This window comes from Schistocerca americana, chromosome 11 (genome assembly GCF_021461395.2).
Source record: "Schistocerca americana isolate TAMUIC-IGC-003095 chromosome 11, iqSchAmer2.1, whole genome shotgun sequence".
Classification (NCBI taxonomy): domain Eukaryota; kingdom Metazoa; phylum Arthropoda; class Insecta; order Orthoptera; family Acrididae; genus Schistocerca; species Schistocerca americana.
The window spans coordinates 121,065,684-121,083,994 of NC_060129.1; the positions used below are offsets into that span (position 1 = coordinate 121,065,684).

At 41.5% G+C, this 18,311-nt stretch overlaps 1 protein-coding gene across 1 annotated transcript in view; it reads right to left on the minus strand.

Moving 5' to 3' along the window:
* LOC124553358 (RNA-binding protein 48) overlaps positions 1-18,311 on the minus strand; it is a 62,511-nt gene that overhangs the window by 31,511 nt on the left and 12,689 nt on the right. Inside the window, exon 3 of the mRNA XM_047127231.1 lies at positions 11,268-11,416. Within this exon, the coding sequence (XP_046983187.1) occupies positions 11,268-11,416 (149 nt within the window). The remainder of the gene's footprint in view (positions 1-11,267; positions 11,417-18,311) is intronic.

Genomic DNA, 18,311 nt, shown 5'->3' on the forward strand with positions numbered 1-18,311 from the left:
CCCCACTTGACAGTATCCCACTCAGACCCCACATCACAGCCATTCTCACCACTGTGAATGTTGACTTTTTCCTGTCTATTGTTGAAGTAAGAGGTGAACCAATTGTGAGCTACTCCCTGTATTCTGTAACGGTCCAACTTCTGGAGCAATAACTAGTGATCAACACAGTCAAACACCTTAGTTAAAAAAGATGCCTAGCATTCTAAATCTTTTGATTAATCCACCCACTACCTCACAGAGAAAAGAGAATATGGCATTTTCAGTTGTTAAATCACTTCTAAAACCGAACTGTACATTTGATGGCAATTTATGATAAATAAAATGATCAATTATCCTTACATACACAGCCTTTTCAGTAACTTAAGCAAACACTGATGGCATATAAATAGGTCTACAATTGTCTACATTATCCATTTCTCCCTTTTATAAAGTGATTTTACAACTGGGTACTTTAATCATTCAGGAAACTGACCATTCCTAAAAGGAAAAATTACAAATAAGGCTAAATACAGGACTAACATGTGCAGCACAGTACTTTAATTTTCTGCTAGGCACTCCATCATATCTATGAGGGTCCTTAGTCTTCAGTGATTTAATTGTTGACTCAATCTCCCCTCTGTCAGTATCACAAAGGAGTATTTCACACATCAATGTCGGAAAGGCATTTACTAAGAGAGTTATATGATACCCTGAAAAAATTAAGTTTCTATTTAATTCATCAGCAATGCTCAGAAAATGATTGTTAATTAATGTACATATACCTGACTTAACAGTAAAAGAAATATTTTTACTACGAACTGACTTTATGTTGTCACCCTTGTGCTGCTAACCAGACACTTCCTTCACAACCGACCATATGGTTTTAATCTTAACCTGTGAATTAGCTATTCTATTTGTGTACCACATACTCTTTGTCTTCTTAATAACATTTTGCAGCACTTTACAATATTGTTTGTAGTGGGCTACTGTACGCTGATTGTGGCTACTTTAACATTTTGATGTAATTCCTGCTTTGTTCTACATGATATCCTTATCCCACTAGTCAGCCACCCAGGCTGTCTTTTACTGCTAGTACCCTGTCTAGAATGTTCTAATGGAGAGCAACTTTCAAAGAGCATGAGAAACGTGTTAAGGTCTATTAGAGAGATTACAGCGCGCACGGAGGCTTTCAGACAGTCGTTCTTCCCACGAACCATACGCGACTGGAACAGGAAAGGGAGGTAATGACAGTGGCACATAAAGTGCCCTCCGCCACACACCGTTGGGTGGCTTGCGGAGTATAAATGTAGATGTAGATGTAAGCATTATATTTGTCATCTATGTTATCGGCACTATAACATCCTGTCACTACTGTTCTTTAATGAGTTTTAAAAAACCCTATTGCTGTTGGAGTAGCTTTTCTACATAGTTTGTAATTATATGTGTCATTTCCTTGAGTACAGAAACCTTTTAGTGTTAAAATTTGTAAATCATGGTCTGAAAGGCCATTCACCATTTTACTAACAGAATGCCCATCTACTAATGAAAAAGAATAAAAATATTGTCCATGGGTGTGCTATTGTTCCCCTGCACCCTGGTTGGAAAAAAACACAATCTGCATTAGATCATATGAATTTAGGAGATCTTCCAACATCTTTTTTCTTGCACAATCATAGACAAAATTAATACTGACGTCACCACATATAGCCCACCCGGCTAGCCATGCAGTCTAACGCACTGCTTCCCGAGAGGGAAGGCATGCCGATCCCCGGCATGAATCCGCCTGGCAGATTAGTGTCAAGATCCGGTGTCCGGCCAACCTGTGGACGGTTTTTAAGGCAGTTTTCCATCTGCCTCTGCGAATGTGGGCTGGTTCCCCTTATTCTGCCTCAGTTACACGATGTCGGTGAGTGCTGCGCAAACACTGTGTCCATGTACGTGAACACCATAATTACTCTACCACGCAAACATTTAGGGTTACACTCATCTGGGGGGGGGGGGGGGGGCTGTCCACTGGGGGCCGAACCGCACAATAGCCCTGGGTTTGGTGGGGGGTGGGTGGACTGCTGCAGCCTGTTGTGGCGTTGTGAACCACTGAGGTCTACAGCGGGGACGAAGCCTCTGCGTCGTTTGTAGGTCCCCAGTTCAATATGTACATGCATACATATGTACATACATATATAATGGAAGGAAACATTCCACGTGGGAAAAATTATATATAAAAACAAAGATGAGGTGACTTACCGAACAAAAGCGCTGGCAGGTCGATAGACACACAAACAAACACAAACATACACACAAAATTCAAGCTTTCGCAACAAACTGTTGCCTCATCAGGAAAGAGGGAAGGAGAGGGGAAGACGAAAGGAAGTGGGTTTTAAGGGAGAGGGTAAGGAGTCATTCCAATCCCGGGAGCGGAAAGACTTACCTTAGGGGGAAAAAAGGACAGGTATACACTCGCACACACGCACATATCCATCCACACATACAGACACAAGCAGACATATTTCATATATATATGTCTGCTTGTGTCTGTATGTGTGGATGGATATGTGCGTGTGTGCGAGTGTATACCTGTCCTTTTTTCCCCCTAAGGTAAGTCTTTCTGCTCCCGGGATTGGAATGACTCCTTACCCTCCTTACCCTCTCCCTTAAAACCCACTTCCTTTCGTCTTCCCCTCTCCTTCCCTCTTTCCTGATGAGGCAACAGTTTGTTGCGAAAGCTTGAATTTTGTGTGTATGTTTGTGTTTGTTTGTGTGTCTATCGACCTGCCAGCGCTTTTGTTCGGTAAGTCACCTCATCTTTGTTTTTATATGTACATACATACATAGGTACATACATACATACACCACATATAACTAACTTTTGGTACTTCCTATAAAGTGGACCAAGAACCCTCTGAGGCTTGAATAGAAATGCTCTGAAGTCAGATTCAGGGGACCTATACAAAACAAAAATTAGAAGTTTAGCTTGATTTGTCCTTGATTGTAACAAATAGTCTTGAATTCTAATTCACATGCAAAAGTCTATGAATATTAATAATACTTAGTAGCACTGAGCTGCTCCAATATCATATTCCTCGTTGCAATCTACTACACCAATGTTTAAAAGTCTATAGACGCACTCGATCTGTGGAGTGAACTCTGAATTGTGGTTGCTTAAAGGGATGTACTGACGAATCAGAACTACTTGCAGAGAGGCCACATCACTTTAGTGTCCTCTGGTGACGTGTACGCGACACACACCTTGTCGGAGATATCGAGTGACGGAATGATGGTCTCACCCAGCGACCTGTTCGTGGAAGGTTTAACAATAACAAAAACGAGACAGTCCAGAACAAAAGCAGGGTCATTGTACATATAGGGATATGATGAGATGCTGACAAGGGAACCTCCCCATTGCACCCCCCTCAGATTTAGTTATAAGTTGGCACAGTGGATAGGCCTTGAAAAACTGAACACAAATCAATCGAGAAAACAGGAAGAAGTTGTATGGAACTATGAAAAAATAAGCAAAATATACAAACTGAGTTGTCTATGCGCAAGATAGGATACATCTAGGATAGTCTGAGTTCAAGAGCGCCGTGGTCCCGTGGTTAGCGTGAGCAGCTGCGGATCGAAAGGTCAACGGTTCAAGTCTGCCCTTGAGTTAAAATTTTAATTTCTTATTTTCGCAAAGTTATGATCTGTCCGTTCGTTCATTGATGTCTCTGTTCACTGTAATAAGTTTAGTGTCTGTATTTTGCGACTGCACTGCAAAACCGTGCGATTAGTAGACGAAAGGACGTGCCTCTCCAATGGGAACCGAAAACATTTGATCGCAAGGTCTTAGATCAACCGATTCCTCGACAGGGAAAAACGTCTGATATATTCTATACGACACTGGTGAAGGCATGTGCGTCACATGACAGGAATATGTTGTCGACCCACCTAACTTGTACACTTGGCAAATGGGTACAAAGATTCTTCTACCTTGCCCGATTTAGGTTTTCTTGTGGATGTGATAATCACTCCCAAAAAAGTGATGAAAACATAAGAGTTTGTCACATAAACTGAAAATAAAATATGATACTTTTCACTGGAGGCAGGACTTGAACCAAAGACCTCTCGTTCCGCAGCTGCTCACGCTAACCACAGGACCATTGCGCTCCTGAGATCGCGCTATCCTTGATGTTGCCTATCTTGCATATGGACTACTCAAACTGTATATTTTACTTATTTTTTCATAGTTCCACACAACTTCTTCCTGTTTTCTCGATTGATCAGTGTTCAGTCTTTCAGGGCCTATCCACTGTACCAACTTATAACTGAATCTGAGGGGAGTGCGATGGGGAGGTTCCCTTGTGAGCACTTCATACAGCACGCAACAAGCAACTGCCAGTCGGCCAGCCAACCTTAAATCTGTGCGAGTGGTGCTGACCACATGGCATACGTACTCCGTCTCCTGAGGCCAAGAGTGGTGGCTGTTGTAGTGAGGAGCTGCATCCCTGAGTCACTACAGATATCCACTGTAGGTGTCATTACTAAACCAGGGAACCTTACACATTGACCATCTTTGAGTTTCTTTGTACCTATTGGGCTGAGATCAGTGTTCACACACTGATTTTGTAAAGCAGTAGAATATACTTACTAAAAAAAACTAAAAATAGAAAAGATTGAAAATTTCCAAGTGCCGTCACGTACACGGCTCACAAAAAAAGTATCAAACTTACATTATATTGTGATACTTTCTGTGCCTTTATTATGCACACTTATATTATACAGAAATTAAACATGTTCATTTAGTTGTACAGGAATGAAAAATGAACAAAGCAAAACCAGAAATAAATGCTTTATTGTTGCAAACAGAAAAAGAATTCCAAAATGAAAATAACAACACTCGGATGGAAATAATACTGTACACTTGTCGCATTTCAGTACTCTGCATTCCCACCTCTGGCTCGTATCAAAGCAACACACCTGCTGATTACATTTCGGGGGACGGCTGTCTGTTCATCCAATAAAGCTGCCGTCAGTTCCCGGAGTGTGCGGGATTGCTGGGGTCGATTCTGGATGTGTCTACCGAGTCGATCCCACAGATACTCATTGTAATAGAGGCCTGGGTTACACCCAAGTCTGCCCTTTACACAAATTCTAGCAGCTTCTAGGAACTGTCTCTAGTGGAACGCACAGTGGCTCCATCATACAGTAATGTGAAATGTTGCCAATATTGATGATGGTGATGATTTTAGGTGAGGGGTGCTCAACATCACAGTCATCAGCACCCCGATGAAAAGTCAACATGCCAATCTCACAAGTGGGGACGAAGGCTGTCCCCGCATGCACAGCAGTTCATAAAGCATTAAAGTCTGCCTTGCTTCCCCACCAATTTAAGGATTACAGACGAGGCCTGACAGTTCACAAACTGTTACCAACCTTGTAACACTCGAATCAGTATCAGTGAAGGTGGTGGGCAGTTCTCCATCGAGACTGAGGGTTTCTCTGATATCAGTATATAAGACACACATTGCCAAAATATGCTGAACTGAAAGTGGCACACCACAAGCCTCACAGAGGAAGCCACATGTTAAATTACGTCTGATGCGCAGCCTGGTAAGCAAAACCTCCATCCAGGGGTGAGGCTGACGTGAAGTCTGCCGTGCTTGTGTGGTTGATCTTAGCGATTGCAGTTTGCTTTCTGTCAACTTCACCCATTCAGTCTCCCACTGAAGCATGGTGCGTCTGTCAGAAAATGAGATGACAGCATGCACTGGGATGGGACACTGACTGACAATACCATTCTGACATGCTTCCTCGGCTTGCTTCTGACATGGCTTTGTTGGCCATGTTGTTTCCCTGTATCCTGATGTGACCAGGTACCCAGCAAAAGATCACCTCCTTGGTGTTGCAGCCACTGTAAGAAGTCATGAATGAGCTGAATCAACTGGTCTACTGTTGCTAATATGTTTTTTTCATGGATAGTATACAGTTCTCCAGAACTTCTGCAATGTAGTGCACAGCTGCCAATCACTGCGAGGTCACTTTTACAGTTCCAGAACATTTCTCCTCAAACTATCACTGATCCACAACTGTAAGCAACTGTCTCCCATATGTTCCAAGGCAAATAATGTTCACCTTGCTATCTCCAGTGTAAGACATGCTAGTTGATATGCTCTTGTGCAAACTGCATACGGCCTCCTCAGTGTTGGGAGTTCAGAACTGTAAAGGTCCTCTGGAAATGGAGCCGATCTTCCCTTAGTATACTTCAGATTGTCTATGCATTAATTAGCGCACCTCATAAGTCTCTAGCCACATCGTGTCGTTTTCGGAGGGCCTGAAGTTGAACAAATTGGTCCTCACCTAGTGTTTTTTTTCCATTTTCATCCTGACCCATGTCAGTGTTTGACTGTGTGTTGTTGTTGATACCTCTACCACCACCTGTACATTACTGGTTGACGCAGCCCCAGCCACACGTCCTTCCGCAAGAGGGCTCCTGCACAAATGATTTATTGTCGTGGTGAATGCCATCCAACATCTGGTGCCCTAACCTGCCATTATGACACCTAACACAGCACTGACTTGCCACAATGTACATCCCGAACCACTGCTGTTTGAAGGTGCAGCCACAACAATAACTGCTGCGATAGGTGAGTATGCACTTCATATCAACATGAACCACATCAATGGCAACAATAGATAAACAAACAACTCTTCAGAGCACCACAGATTTGAAACACAGAGTGGTCACTAGTTTTTGTGAGCCGTTTACAAACCCTAAAACAATTTAAACCTTAACACACCCTAAAACAATTTAAACCTTAACACAATCATCCATAGCATCATCATCTTCAAATCATGAGGCCGGACGTTCAGTTCCAACTAAAAGCTGCTTTTTTTAATTGACATTGCAAAACACTAACACAAATTCTTTACAGAAGAAGAATGGAAAAACTGATAGAAGCTGACCTCGGGGAAGATCAGTGTGGGTTCTGGAAAAGTGTAGGAAATGTAGGCAATACTGACCCTGCAACTTATCTTAAAACATAGGTTAAGGAAAAACCAACCTATATTTATAGTATCTGTAGACTTAGAGAAAGCCTTTGACAATGTTGACTGGAATATTCTCTTTGACATTCTCAAGGTGGCAGGGGGTAAAATAAAGGGAGCGAAGGGCTATTGACAACTTTTACAGAAACCAGATGGCAGTTATAAGAGTCGAAGGGCACGAAAGGGAGGTAGCGGTTGAAAAGGTAGTGAGGCAGTGTTTTAAACCTATTGCCAATGTTATTTCAATATGTACATTGAATATGCTGTACAGGAAACCGAAGAAAAATTTGGAACAGGTGTTCAATTTCAGAGAGAAGAAATAAAAACGTAGAGGTTTGCCAATGACATTGTAATTTAGTCAGAGACAGCAAGGGACTTGCAAGAGCATCAAACAGGATGGACAGTGTCTTGAAAGGAGGATACAAGATGAGCATCAACAAAAGCAAAATGAGGGTAACTGAATGTAGTCTAATTAAATCAGATGTCACTGAGATAATTAGATTAGGAAGTGGGACACTTAAAATAGCTGACAAATTTTGATACTAGGGCAGCAAAATAACTGATGATGGATGAAGTAGAGAAGATGTAAAATTTAGAGTGGCAATGGCAAGGAAAGCATTACTGAAGAAGAGAGATTTGTTAACATCAAATATAGATTTAAGTTTTAGGGAGTCTTTTCTGAAGGTTCTTGTCTGGAGTGCAGCCATGTATGGAAGTGAAACATGGATGGTAAACAGTTAAGATAAAAAGAGAATGGAAGTTTTCGAAATGTGGTGCTACAGAAGAATGCTGAATATTAGGGAAATTACTGAATGGAATTGGGGAGACAAGAAATTTGTGGCACAACTTGACCAAAAGAAGGGGTCAGTTGATAGGACACATTCTGAGACATCAAGGGATCACCAATTTAGTATTGGAGGGAAGTGTGTGGGGTAAAAATCATAGAGGGAGACAGGGGTGAATATAGTAAGCAGGTTTAGAAAGATGTAGGCTGCAGTAGGTACTCGGAGATGAAGAGGCTTGCACAGGATGGAGTAGCACCAAGAGCTGCATCAAACCACTCTTCGGACTGACGACCACAACAACAAAACAAAATGAACATTTATAAGCAAGCTGAAATCATAATTTTTAAAAACAAAACTTTTACTTTCTAGTTACTAACTGGACGACAATGTGATTATTGGTAAAGTCTGTGGCGCAAGCCTGTGGCCGGTTCAGGTAGAGTGCGGTCCTCCTATCCACCACAACACGAAGAGGGGGAGTGGTGGCAAGTCCCTCGTTCCTGCTGCCCTTTAAACATGGGAAAGCTCTCTGCTGCCCATATTTGACAGCAAGGTGAAAGGACCTGGGATCATCCTGATAGAACTGGAAGAGTAAAAAGCCGTGCCTCTACCTGGGATTGAAGCAGGCACCCTCAGATCCAGAGTGTTGTGCTCTACCCATTAGACCCCCATGGCCCGAGTCATTGATAATAAATTAAAATACGGTGAATCAATATGAAATATCAAACTGTGAAAAGGTTACTGTTTTATTTCTAGACAAAATTATTTAATTGGATAGATAAAATATCTACTCACCAAGCGGTGGCAGAACACACACATAAAAGACTGTTGTAATTGGCAAGCTTTCGGAGCCAGTGGCTCCTTCTTCAGGCAGAAGGGTTGAAGGAGAAGGAAGAAGGGTAAAGGAAAAGGACTGGAGAGGTCTAGGAAATGGGATAGATTTAAGGAAAGTCACCCAGGACCCCGGGTCAGGGGAGATTTACCATACTTGTCACCCTTCTTCCTACCCCCTTCCTCTGCAGCTCGTGGTCGTGCGGTAGCATTCTCGCTTCCCACGCCCGGGTTCGATTCCCGGCGGGGTCAGGGATTTTCTCTGCCTCGTGATGACTGGGTGTTATGTGATGTCCTTAGGTTAGTTAGGTTTAAGTAGTTCTAAGTTCTAGGGGACTGATGACCAAAGATGTTAAGTCCCATAGTGCTCAGAGCCATTTGAACCTACCCCCTTCAATCCTTCTGCCTGAAGAAGGAGCCACTGGCTCTGAAAGCTTGGCAATCACAACAATCTTTTATGCATATGTTCTGCTGCTGCTTGGTGAATAGATTTTTTTATCTATCCAATTAAATAATAATTTTGTCAATAATTGATTGTTTTCATTGTTATGTTTTATTTCTAGAGATTATGAATAAGTTGAATACAGTATTATTTCTTCATTTAACAGTAAAGCACTTCTTACTTTTCTACCAACTTTAAACTTGTTATCAATGCACCTATACAAGACGTTACTTTTATTTAAAAAATTATGATCCAGTATTTCTTAATAATATTTTAATTTTATAATAAATATAAGAAAGAGTAGTTGCTTCTAACAAGAATTGAATAGGCAATCAACTGGTGATGTGAAGACTAGAATGTGTGAGAATAAAGTATAAATACTGCTTTGTGAGCAGATGTCTCAGCCCGAGTAAGAAATGATATGCACCATGGCAGATATGATGTAATGTTTGTGCAACACCAACAGGTAATCATTTATATATAAAAATTCTTCTTTCGTGTGTTCACGAATTCGTAATGTATGAACTGGGCATTCCTAGAGAGTGCAGTGTGGTGGTACAGAATTCATCTGAATTAAATTCGGAAATTTTCTCATAAACATTAGAGGAGGGAAATTTTCTGTTCACTTGTCATCTATAAATGAGCAAGTGAGTATACAAGTAATTTTATTATAATTTTAATAATTAATAAATCAGACAAGAGTAGCCCAAAGAAAGAAAGCTTTGTATATTATTTGTTTGAGGTACTCCTTGGGCAATATGTACCAGATGGAGCCTGACAACAGAAATCCTTACTTCACAGAAGATGCTGCACGTGAATACAAAGGCCACACAAAGTGAAAACGAGGACTTCAAGAATAGTACACCCCTATGTACTTCAATAACTTCCACATTAACCTAAAGCTGCTGAAAAATGCACGAATGAACAGATCTCTTGCAGAACTTTCACTGAATCACTATTCGTGCGGACTTCAGTGTTGAAAATGTTAGAAAGTGAAGCTGCAGCAATTGGAGAAATAAAAATAGTAGTAGTTCGACTCTGATGTAAATTACAAAGTGGTTGTTTTTGAAAACCTGGATTGGAGAAGAGGCTTGCTGAAAAGCAAAAGCAATCACTTTAATTTTGATTACAATCCTGGAACAATCGCCTTTCAGCAGCTCTGGCAACAAGCAGTTGCCAGACTGGAAAATACATGGGAGATCTGCACCAGTTTGTCAGAGAATACAAAAATTACAAAGAATATGCATGCTGGTCCCTGACAGCATTCTCTGACAGTGGTGGCTTCTTATTGTTAAAATTGTAATGGTTCAAAAAGTACTATTATTTTCTTAGTTCCTGCTTAGGCAGACATTTATGATCTGCTAATGTGCAGGTCAGAAGTGTATCATTTCACTGTTTTCTCTAATTATTGTCAGAGTAAATTGAAAGAACATTTTACACACTATGAAAATAATATTTGTTTGCTGAGGATAGAAATGTTACAGATTTTTGCATAATTAGTGGCAACATAGGTTAGTCAGAGCCAATACCAGAAGTGGGATTTATTTTTTATTTTGAATGTCTGAAATGTGATCGAGTGCAGTGGCAAATTAGTCCTCAAGATGTGTGTTTTATTTTTGTCTGGAATTTATAAACATCTAAACCTTAGGTCGCAAGGGTGTTCGGTAAAATCATCTGGGCTGGTGTACTGGTGGCTAGCATAAATAAAAAAACAAATATTTAATTGTCTTCAAAAGGAAGAGCTATGGCATTATTTACTGAAATAGCTCCTACTGAAGTCACTGTTATCTGGAGTTATACCAAAAGCACAGATTTCCCATAATTAATTTTTGAAATTGCTAAAGGAAAAGCTTCCATATTTAAAGTCAGTAACTACCTTAAACTACAGTCTTCAGTTGAAATAGTAGCTATATTTTGCGAACCCAAACAACACATTACTGTAAGGGACAATCAAAAAGTTTCAGCTTGAGGGTGTAGCTACAGCGTAGGATGCAAAATGTGGTATTTATGCAGAGATTAAGGAGCTTTTACACGATAGAATAGCATGGAGAGTTGCAGCAAAAAGGTCTTTGGATCAAAAACAACAACAACAACACACTTTCTTTTTAATTCCCTTTCTGCACACGATGAGTCCAGGAGCCTGTTCCACTTAAACATGTTAGGTATTAATTTAATAAATAACAATCAGCATTGGTGACTACTGCTACCTCCATACTGCTTGAGCCTCTTCGCTACATCTCGCCTCCGCTGCGCCAGTTTTTCCCTAGTCTCTGCCACTGTTTCAAACTCTGGAGCATAACAGACATGTAGCAGACCTCCATAGAAATTCCGGTTGTCCATCTGTCGCTTGCCGTACCTGCCGTACACAACAATTAGACTAGCAGAATCAGAAAATTATGAGAAATATCTTGCGTAGGCGGTGTCAGACAACTTTCATGAATTTTAAGAACTGCATAATATAATACACCGCCATACTTATTCAGACTACCTAAAGTTCATGAAACTTATTCAACTGTGTACTCCACAGTTGCAATGAGTGGTAATTTTGAAGTGTTCCAGTATGGCATATATGTCATAACTTACATGTCCTCTGCATTGCATTCATCCCATATGTCCAAATTGGATTTAAAAATTAAAGAAATGTTAAGATAATGATTTTAATACTTCAAGTTCCCTACACTGTCTTCCCCACTTGAGTATAATGCACAGTATGTTCATACAACCATGTGAAACTGCGAGAAAAGTCCTCCTTTGGGATGGTGTTCAACAAGTATGTCACATTGACACAGGTGCCCTATGTCGTCAAAGCACTGACCCTTCATGCGAATTTCTGCTCTTTGTCACTTTGGAGTAGGTTGGTACTGATAACACTAAGTTTCATGGCCTAAGATGATTTTTCCAGAAAACAACTGCCCACATTTTGCACTTAACCAAATTTTGGCAGGTGTACTCGCACTGTTTTTGTTTGGGAGTCAAAATGTGTGGGGCAAATGTTGCACACATTTTTCTCTTCTTCAAAAGATTTTTAAGAATCTCATTAACACTTGATTTAGAGATGTTGCTCCACTGTGGTTTGAGACAACACTGACTCACTACAGCCACATGTCCACTAGTTAACACTAGCTGCTCACAAATGACCGGTCAAACGCACATATACTGTTTACAGTTGTTACTTCAAGCTGTCTCCATAGTTATGGCTCTGATGTCGCTTATGTGCCAGGAATGAAATCAGTCTCGGAACTTTTCGGACAGACAGTTTACATTGCAATGCAGAGAACATGTTGTACCAAAATAGAAGATTCCAAATGAGCAATCATTGCAACCGTGGAATATACAGTTGGACAGGTTTTGTGGCCCAATGGTGGTATGAATTCAACCAAAACAGATTATCTGAATAAAATAATAAGTACAATTGTGTATTATAACTACGATGCTGTTCCTAACATCCACAAAATTATCATCATCATTATTAATGGCAGTCGTAAAGGTAACCACTCACTGAATAGCTGAATTGTAGCTCTCACCACACTCAACCAACACTGCGTATGTAACAGCACTTTTGGACCATGTAATCAGCAAAATGACACACACACACACACACACACAAAACCTATATTGTCTTGTCTGACTGGGTAGTTGGCCGAAACAGTGTAGGCAGTTTGCGTGTGTTTTTTGTTAGTTAACACTAAAAGACGGCACTGTCTGAAAGCTCAGTTATGTTCAGACGTGGTAGGGGCTAAGTGCCTAACCTATCCAGTGAATGGTTACCTGTACACACTTTCCAGTATTTCATTATTAATATAACCATCATCATACTCATCAATAATCATATCCAAAACCTCATATAAATTTAAAATGTACAATAAATTTGAGGTGAAAACAACATAACAAATTGGCAACAGCACTACATCTTAGGCATCCATCTGGCTGTGAGTGTGTTGAAAGAATCCTTCACTGTCCACTGCAGTCGCCACCATTTTGAAATTTGCTAGTAGATTAAAACTATGTGCTGGACCAGGACTTGAACCTGGGACCTTAGTCTTTTGCAGGCAAGTGCCCTACCAACTGAGCTACACAAGCACAACCCTCGGTCAGTCCCTACAACTCGTCATCTTCTACCTTCCAAACTTCACAGAAGCTCTTTTGCATATCCTACTGGAGGAGCAGTCCTGGAAGAAAGGCTATATTGTAATAACACATGAGGTTTTTGTTTTAATCCCCACTCTTTCACATTGCTAGACAACACAAAATTGAGCAATTTTTACAAATGGGAAGAGCTCACTAGGTGAGGGGTGGCAGGGGGGCCAAACATTCATGAGAATTGCTCTATTTCATGTTGCCCAGTGGCAGGTATTGGTTAATCCTAGCAATACCAATGGGAGGTTACTTCATGCCCCCCATTTGTAAATGTTGTAATCTAGTCACGAACCTCATATTCTAAATTTTTGCAGAAAGTATTTATTGTTTTCAATAGAATCTTCTACCAGCTTCTTTAATTGAACAGTGGAAACTCCAGGCCGGAATATCAACAATATGAGGAAAAGACAGATTGCCACTTACCATAAAGATGAGATGTTAAGTTGCAAACATGCACAACAAAAACGCTTTCAGCTAAAAGCTTCATCAGGAAAAGAAACACATACTCATTTATTCACACAAGCAAGTGCACTTAATGCGCACAGCTGCCATCTCCGGCAGCTCGGACCGGAATGCAACTGTCACACAAAACAGAAGCAGCAATCTGGAGGAGGCAGGGAAGGTGAAGCGAAAATTTGTAAGTAAAAATGAATATTCAATAAATTAGTAACTTGTATTTCAGTGAGTTTCATTTCGGTATATTCACTGCGGCATACGGCACGCTCGGCTAACAATCGTATGGCACCGCGGAGAGACTTTTTGAACACACCGTACCTACCAGCTGCATTAAATCCAGAAAATTACCCCGGTCAACATAAGATGTGCCTTTTTTTATCTGATGTGTGCCATAAATGGAAATGGGTGAATGCAGGCATTCTCAGCATATTCCAGTGATGAAATCTTCTCAGGTAATCAGTCAAATGGCAGCGTTGTCTTTTCACAATGTTTCGTTGAGTTTTGTACCCGTCATCTACAACTGAATTGGTGGGATGCTGTATTCCACATACCTATATAGCCACTCGACCGCTGTACACTTCTGCAGGTGGGCCAACGATGTGTCTCCGGAGGGTGGTGCCATGTAGGCGGTGGAGGAAAGCAAAGCAACTGGTAGTGGGGGATCGTAGCCCTGGCACGGGTGTCGGGTCCCAGTTGCCGTACAATATGTCTGCAGATGCCACTGCCTTTGGAACAGAGCATTCCTGGCATACTTTCTCAGCTGCAGAATCCTGTGCTGCACTAAGCTGGAATCTGCTATCGCTATTTACTAGATTGTCGAGCAGACTTATTTCCATTTCCTCTTTGATAACTGAGTCCCAGAAATAGTTAGCACTGCATAGCTTCTTCATACTTTCTTTTTTTTCCCCAAATTTGAAGGCATATCTCTCACTGATGCTACATTCTGCTACCACGAACTTGTTTGTTTGTCCTATTCCTACATTGTTGACTGGAATACTCTCTTTCAAATTCTAAAGGTGGCAGGGGTAAAATACAGGGAGCGAAAGGCTATTTACAATTTGTACAGAAACCAAATGGCAGTTACAAAAGTCGAGGGGCATGAAAGGGAAGCAGTAGTTGGGAAGGGAGTGAGACAGGGTTGTAGCCTCTCCCCAGTGTTATTCAATCTTTATATTGAGCAAGCAGTAAAGGAAACAAAAGAAAAATTTGGAGTAGGAATTAAAATCCATGGAGCAGAAATAAAAATGTTGAGGTTCACCGATGACATTGTAGTTCTGTCAGAGACAGCAAAGGACTTGGAAGAGCAGTTGAACAGAATGGACAGTGTCTTGAAAGGAGGATATAAGATGAACATCAACAAAAGCAAAACGAGGATAATGGAATGTAGTCAAATTAAGTCGGGTGATGCTGAGGGAATTAGATTAGGAAATGAGACACTTAAAGTAGTAAAGGAGTTTTGCTATTTGGGGAGCAAAATAACTGATGATGGTTATAGTAGAGAGGATATAAAATGTAGACTGGCAATGGCAAGGAAAGCATTTCTGAAGAAGAGAAATTTGTTAACATCGAGTATAGATTTAAATGTCAGGAAGTCGTTTCTGAAAGTATTTGTATGGAGTGTAGCCTTGTATGGAAGTGAAACGTGGACGATAACTAGTTTGGACAAGAAGAGAATAGAAGCTTTCGAAATGTGGTGCTACAGAAGAATGCTGAAGATTAGATGGGTAGATCACATAACTAATGAGGAGGTATTGAACAGAATTGGGGAGAAGAGGAGTTTGTGTCACAACTTGACAAGAAGGGACCGGTTGGCAGGACATGTTCTGAGGCATCACGGGATCACAAATTTAGCATTGGAGGGCAGCGTGGAGGGTAAAACTTGTAGAGGGAGACCAAGAGATGAATACACTAAACAGATTCAGAAGGATGTAGGCTGCAGTAGGTACTGGGAGATGAAGCTTGCACAGGATAGAGCAGCATGGAGAGCTGCATCAAACCAGTCTCAGGACTGAAGATCACAAGAACAACAACATTCGTACGGTCCTGATATGCTCCATATAGCACTGTCAGATACATTGATACTGCAGATCTGATCTCTGGTCGAGCCAAGTATGTCCTCAACTTTTCATGTCACGTGGAAAACTGTCTTTATTTGATGCTTTTTAAAATATTCCTGCATTTCAGCTGTCAGTGGCCCAGCATACAGCATGAATGCCACACGTTTTACTTTGTCTTCTTCTGCTTTTTCCTTTAGCTTCTTGTCTGTATGTACAACGTGTTGTATTTGCATCTTTTCGAAGCTGTTTTTGTGGAAAGTTTCCCGCAGATGCTGCAACTTCTGTAGCAAGATCTTCTAGTTGCAGATGGGCCTGGTTCTTTGTACTAAGGGGTTTAGTATTGAGTTATGCTGCACTGGATGATTGTAACTCCGAGCATTAAGGTTTAGGTCCATGTGCTTCTTCCTGTAGACCGAGTGATATGAAGATGACACTTCTGTAGTGTGGCTGCAGGGCGGTGTTCAGAGACAACGGATACTCGACCCGGCAAATTAACAGTGCCTTCTCAACTAGAGCCAGGAATCGGGAAGTGGATAAAGAGGAGACCACGCCAGCCAAGTCCCAAGCTTTTCTTCCCTTCATTGGAAATATCTCCTTCAAGATAGAAAGGATTCTTAATAATTTTCATGTGAAAGTGGTTTTTCGTCCACCTTCCAAGATTTCAAATTTTAGGGGATCAGTGAAGGACGATTTGTTACTGCGGAAGGCGAGAATTTATAAAATACCATGTCAATGTGGTATGGCCTATATAAGACAGACAACGCGTACAGTGGAAGAGCGTTGTACAGAACATCAACATTGCACTCGCCTACTGCAACCCAGTAAGTCTGCAGTTGTGGAACATTGTATTTCTAATGGACATTCAATGGAGTACGACAAAACTTCAATTTTGGCCACAGCAACAACTTTTTTGGACTCCATTATCAAAGAATCTGTTGAAATACGCATTGCGGGAAATCTAATGAACCGTGACAGCGGTTACCAATTGAATAACGCATGGAATCCCGTCATCTCCAAAATTTGCTCGAGACGAAGATGCCAGAAGACTTCGATAGCTGTGGCCAGTGGTAATACCGACAGCAGCTGAGTATTGCAGTTCCACCAGCGACGGCGCTGTCGCTGGGCGGTGTGGCCCTTCTGTCTCAGCGACTGCAAGGAATGCGTGGCAGTACTATGAGCGCACTATATAAGGCTGAGCGGAGAACGTCTTCATCAGTCCTCATTCGGCTCACCTGAAGATGGCTGGCAGTTCTCCAGCCGAAATATCGTGCAATGAAGTTTACGATGACAGGCTGCAAGCCTGGAATATTTTTGAACATGTCAGCATCAAGTTTACCATAGAGGTAGAAGAGGACTAATGCCTACACTTCTCGGAAATTTTGATCGAGGCAAATCTGGACAATACATTGGGACTCTCAGTCTACAGGAAGAAGATGCACAACATCATAATACTCGGAGTTGCCACCATCCAGTGCAATGTAGCTTAGTACCAAACACCTCCGTACAAAGAACCAGGGCTACCCATGACAGGAAGTGCTCACTGAAGGAATAGCAGCATCTGCGCGAAACTTTCTGCCAAAATGGCTACAATGAGACACAAACAAGGTGCGCCTCACGTACAGAAAAGAGGCGGGAGGACAAACCAGAAGAAGATAAAATAAAATGTGGGTGTTCTTGCTCTATGCTGGGCCATCGAGATCCATGATCGCAAGAATATTTAAAGAAAGCACCGAATAAGAATAGTCTTCCACACAAAGTGAAAAGTTAAGGACATACTTGACTTGACCAAAGGTCAGCTATGCCTGAATATGCCGGGTGCCTACAATATCGAGTGCGAATGTGGGATGTAGTACATCGGTCAGACACAGAGATTTATCTCACAGTGCCATACAGAGCACATCAGGAACACATGACTAGAACTGACAAACAAGTCTGCAGAGCATATCATTAGTGAGACACAACTTCAGATTTGAAAAAGCAAAGAAGCTGTGCTGCATCAACGGTCTCTGGGACTCTATCGTCAAAGAGGCGATGGAAATATTGTGCACTGTTATAGTGGACCTCAGCTAAATGCAGTGTGGGATTCTGCAATTGAGAAAGCAAGTCTGAAGACGGCGGCATGCACAGACAGACCAGACGGCAAATGGGACTCGATGCCCGTGCCAGAATCGGAATCCCCCACCGCTGGTCGCGTCACTTTCCCCCCACTGCCGACGTGGTACTGCCTTCCAAATGCACGTAACTGGCCCACCTGCAGAAATGGACAGCAGTCGAGCATCTGTATAGGAACGTGGAACACAGCATACTGACACTTTGCTTGAAGATGATGGGTACAAAACTCAATGAAATATTGTAACAAGATGATGCCACCACTTGGCTGATCACCCAGAATTCATCTAGCAATTGCTCATCTTATTACTGATTCTAATAAACGTGTGAATCGATTTGGTCTTTTGAGGAAACGATGGACGGTTCTGAATTAATTCTGTACCGGGTATGGAAGGCGTGGTACCTGTTCCTAAGAATGAGGTTTCAAAGATGCCCTCATGTGTGACTGTGAGGTTGCCGAGCAAAGTGGGCAGCAGCCCACTGAAGAGTGTT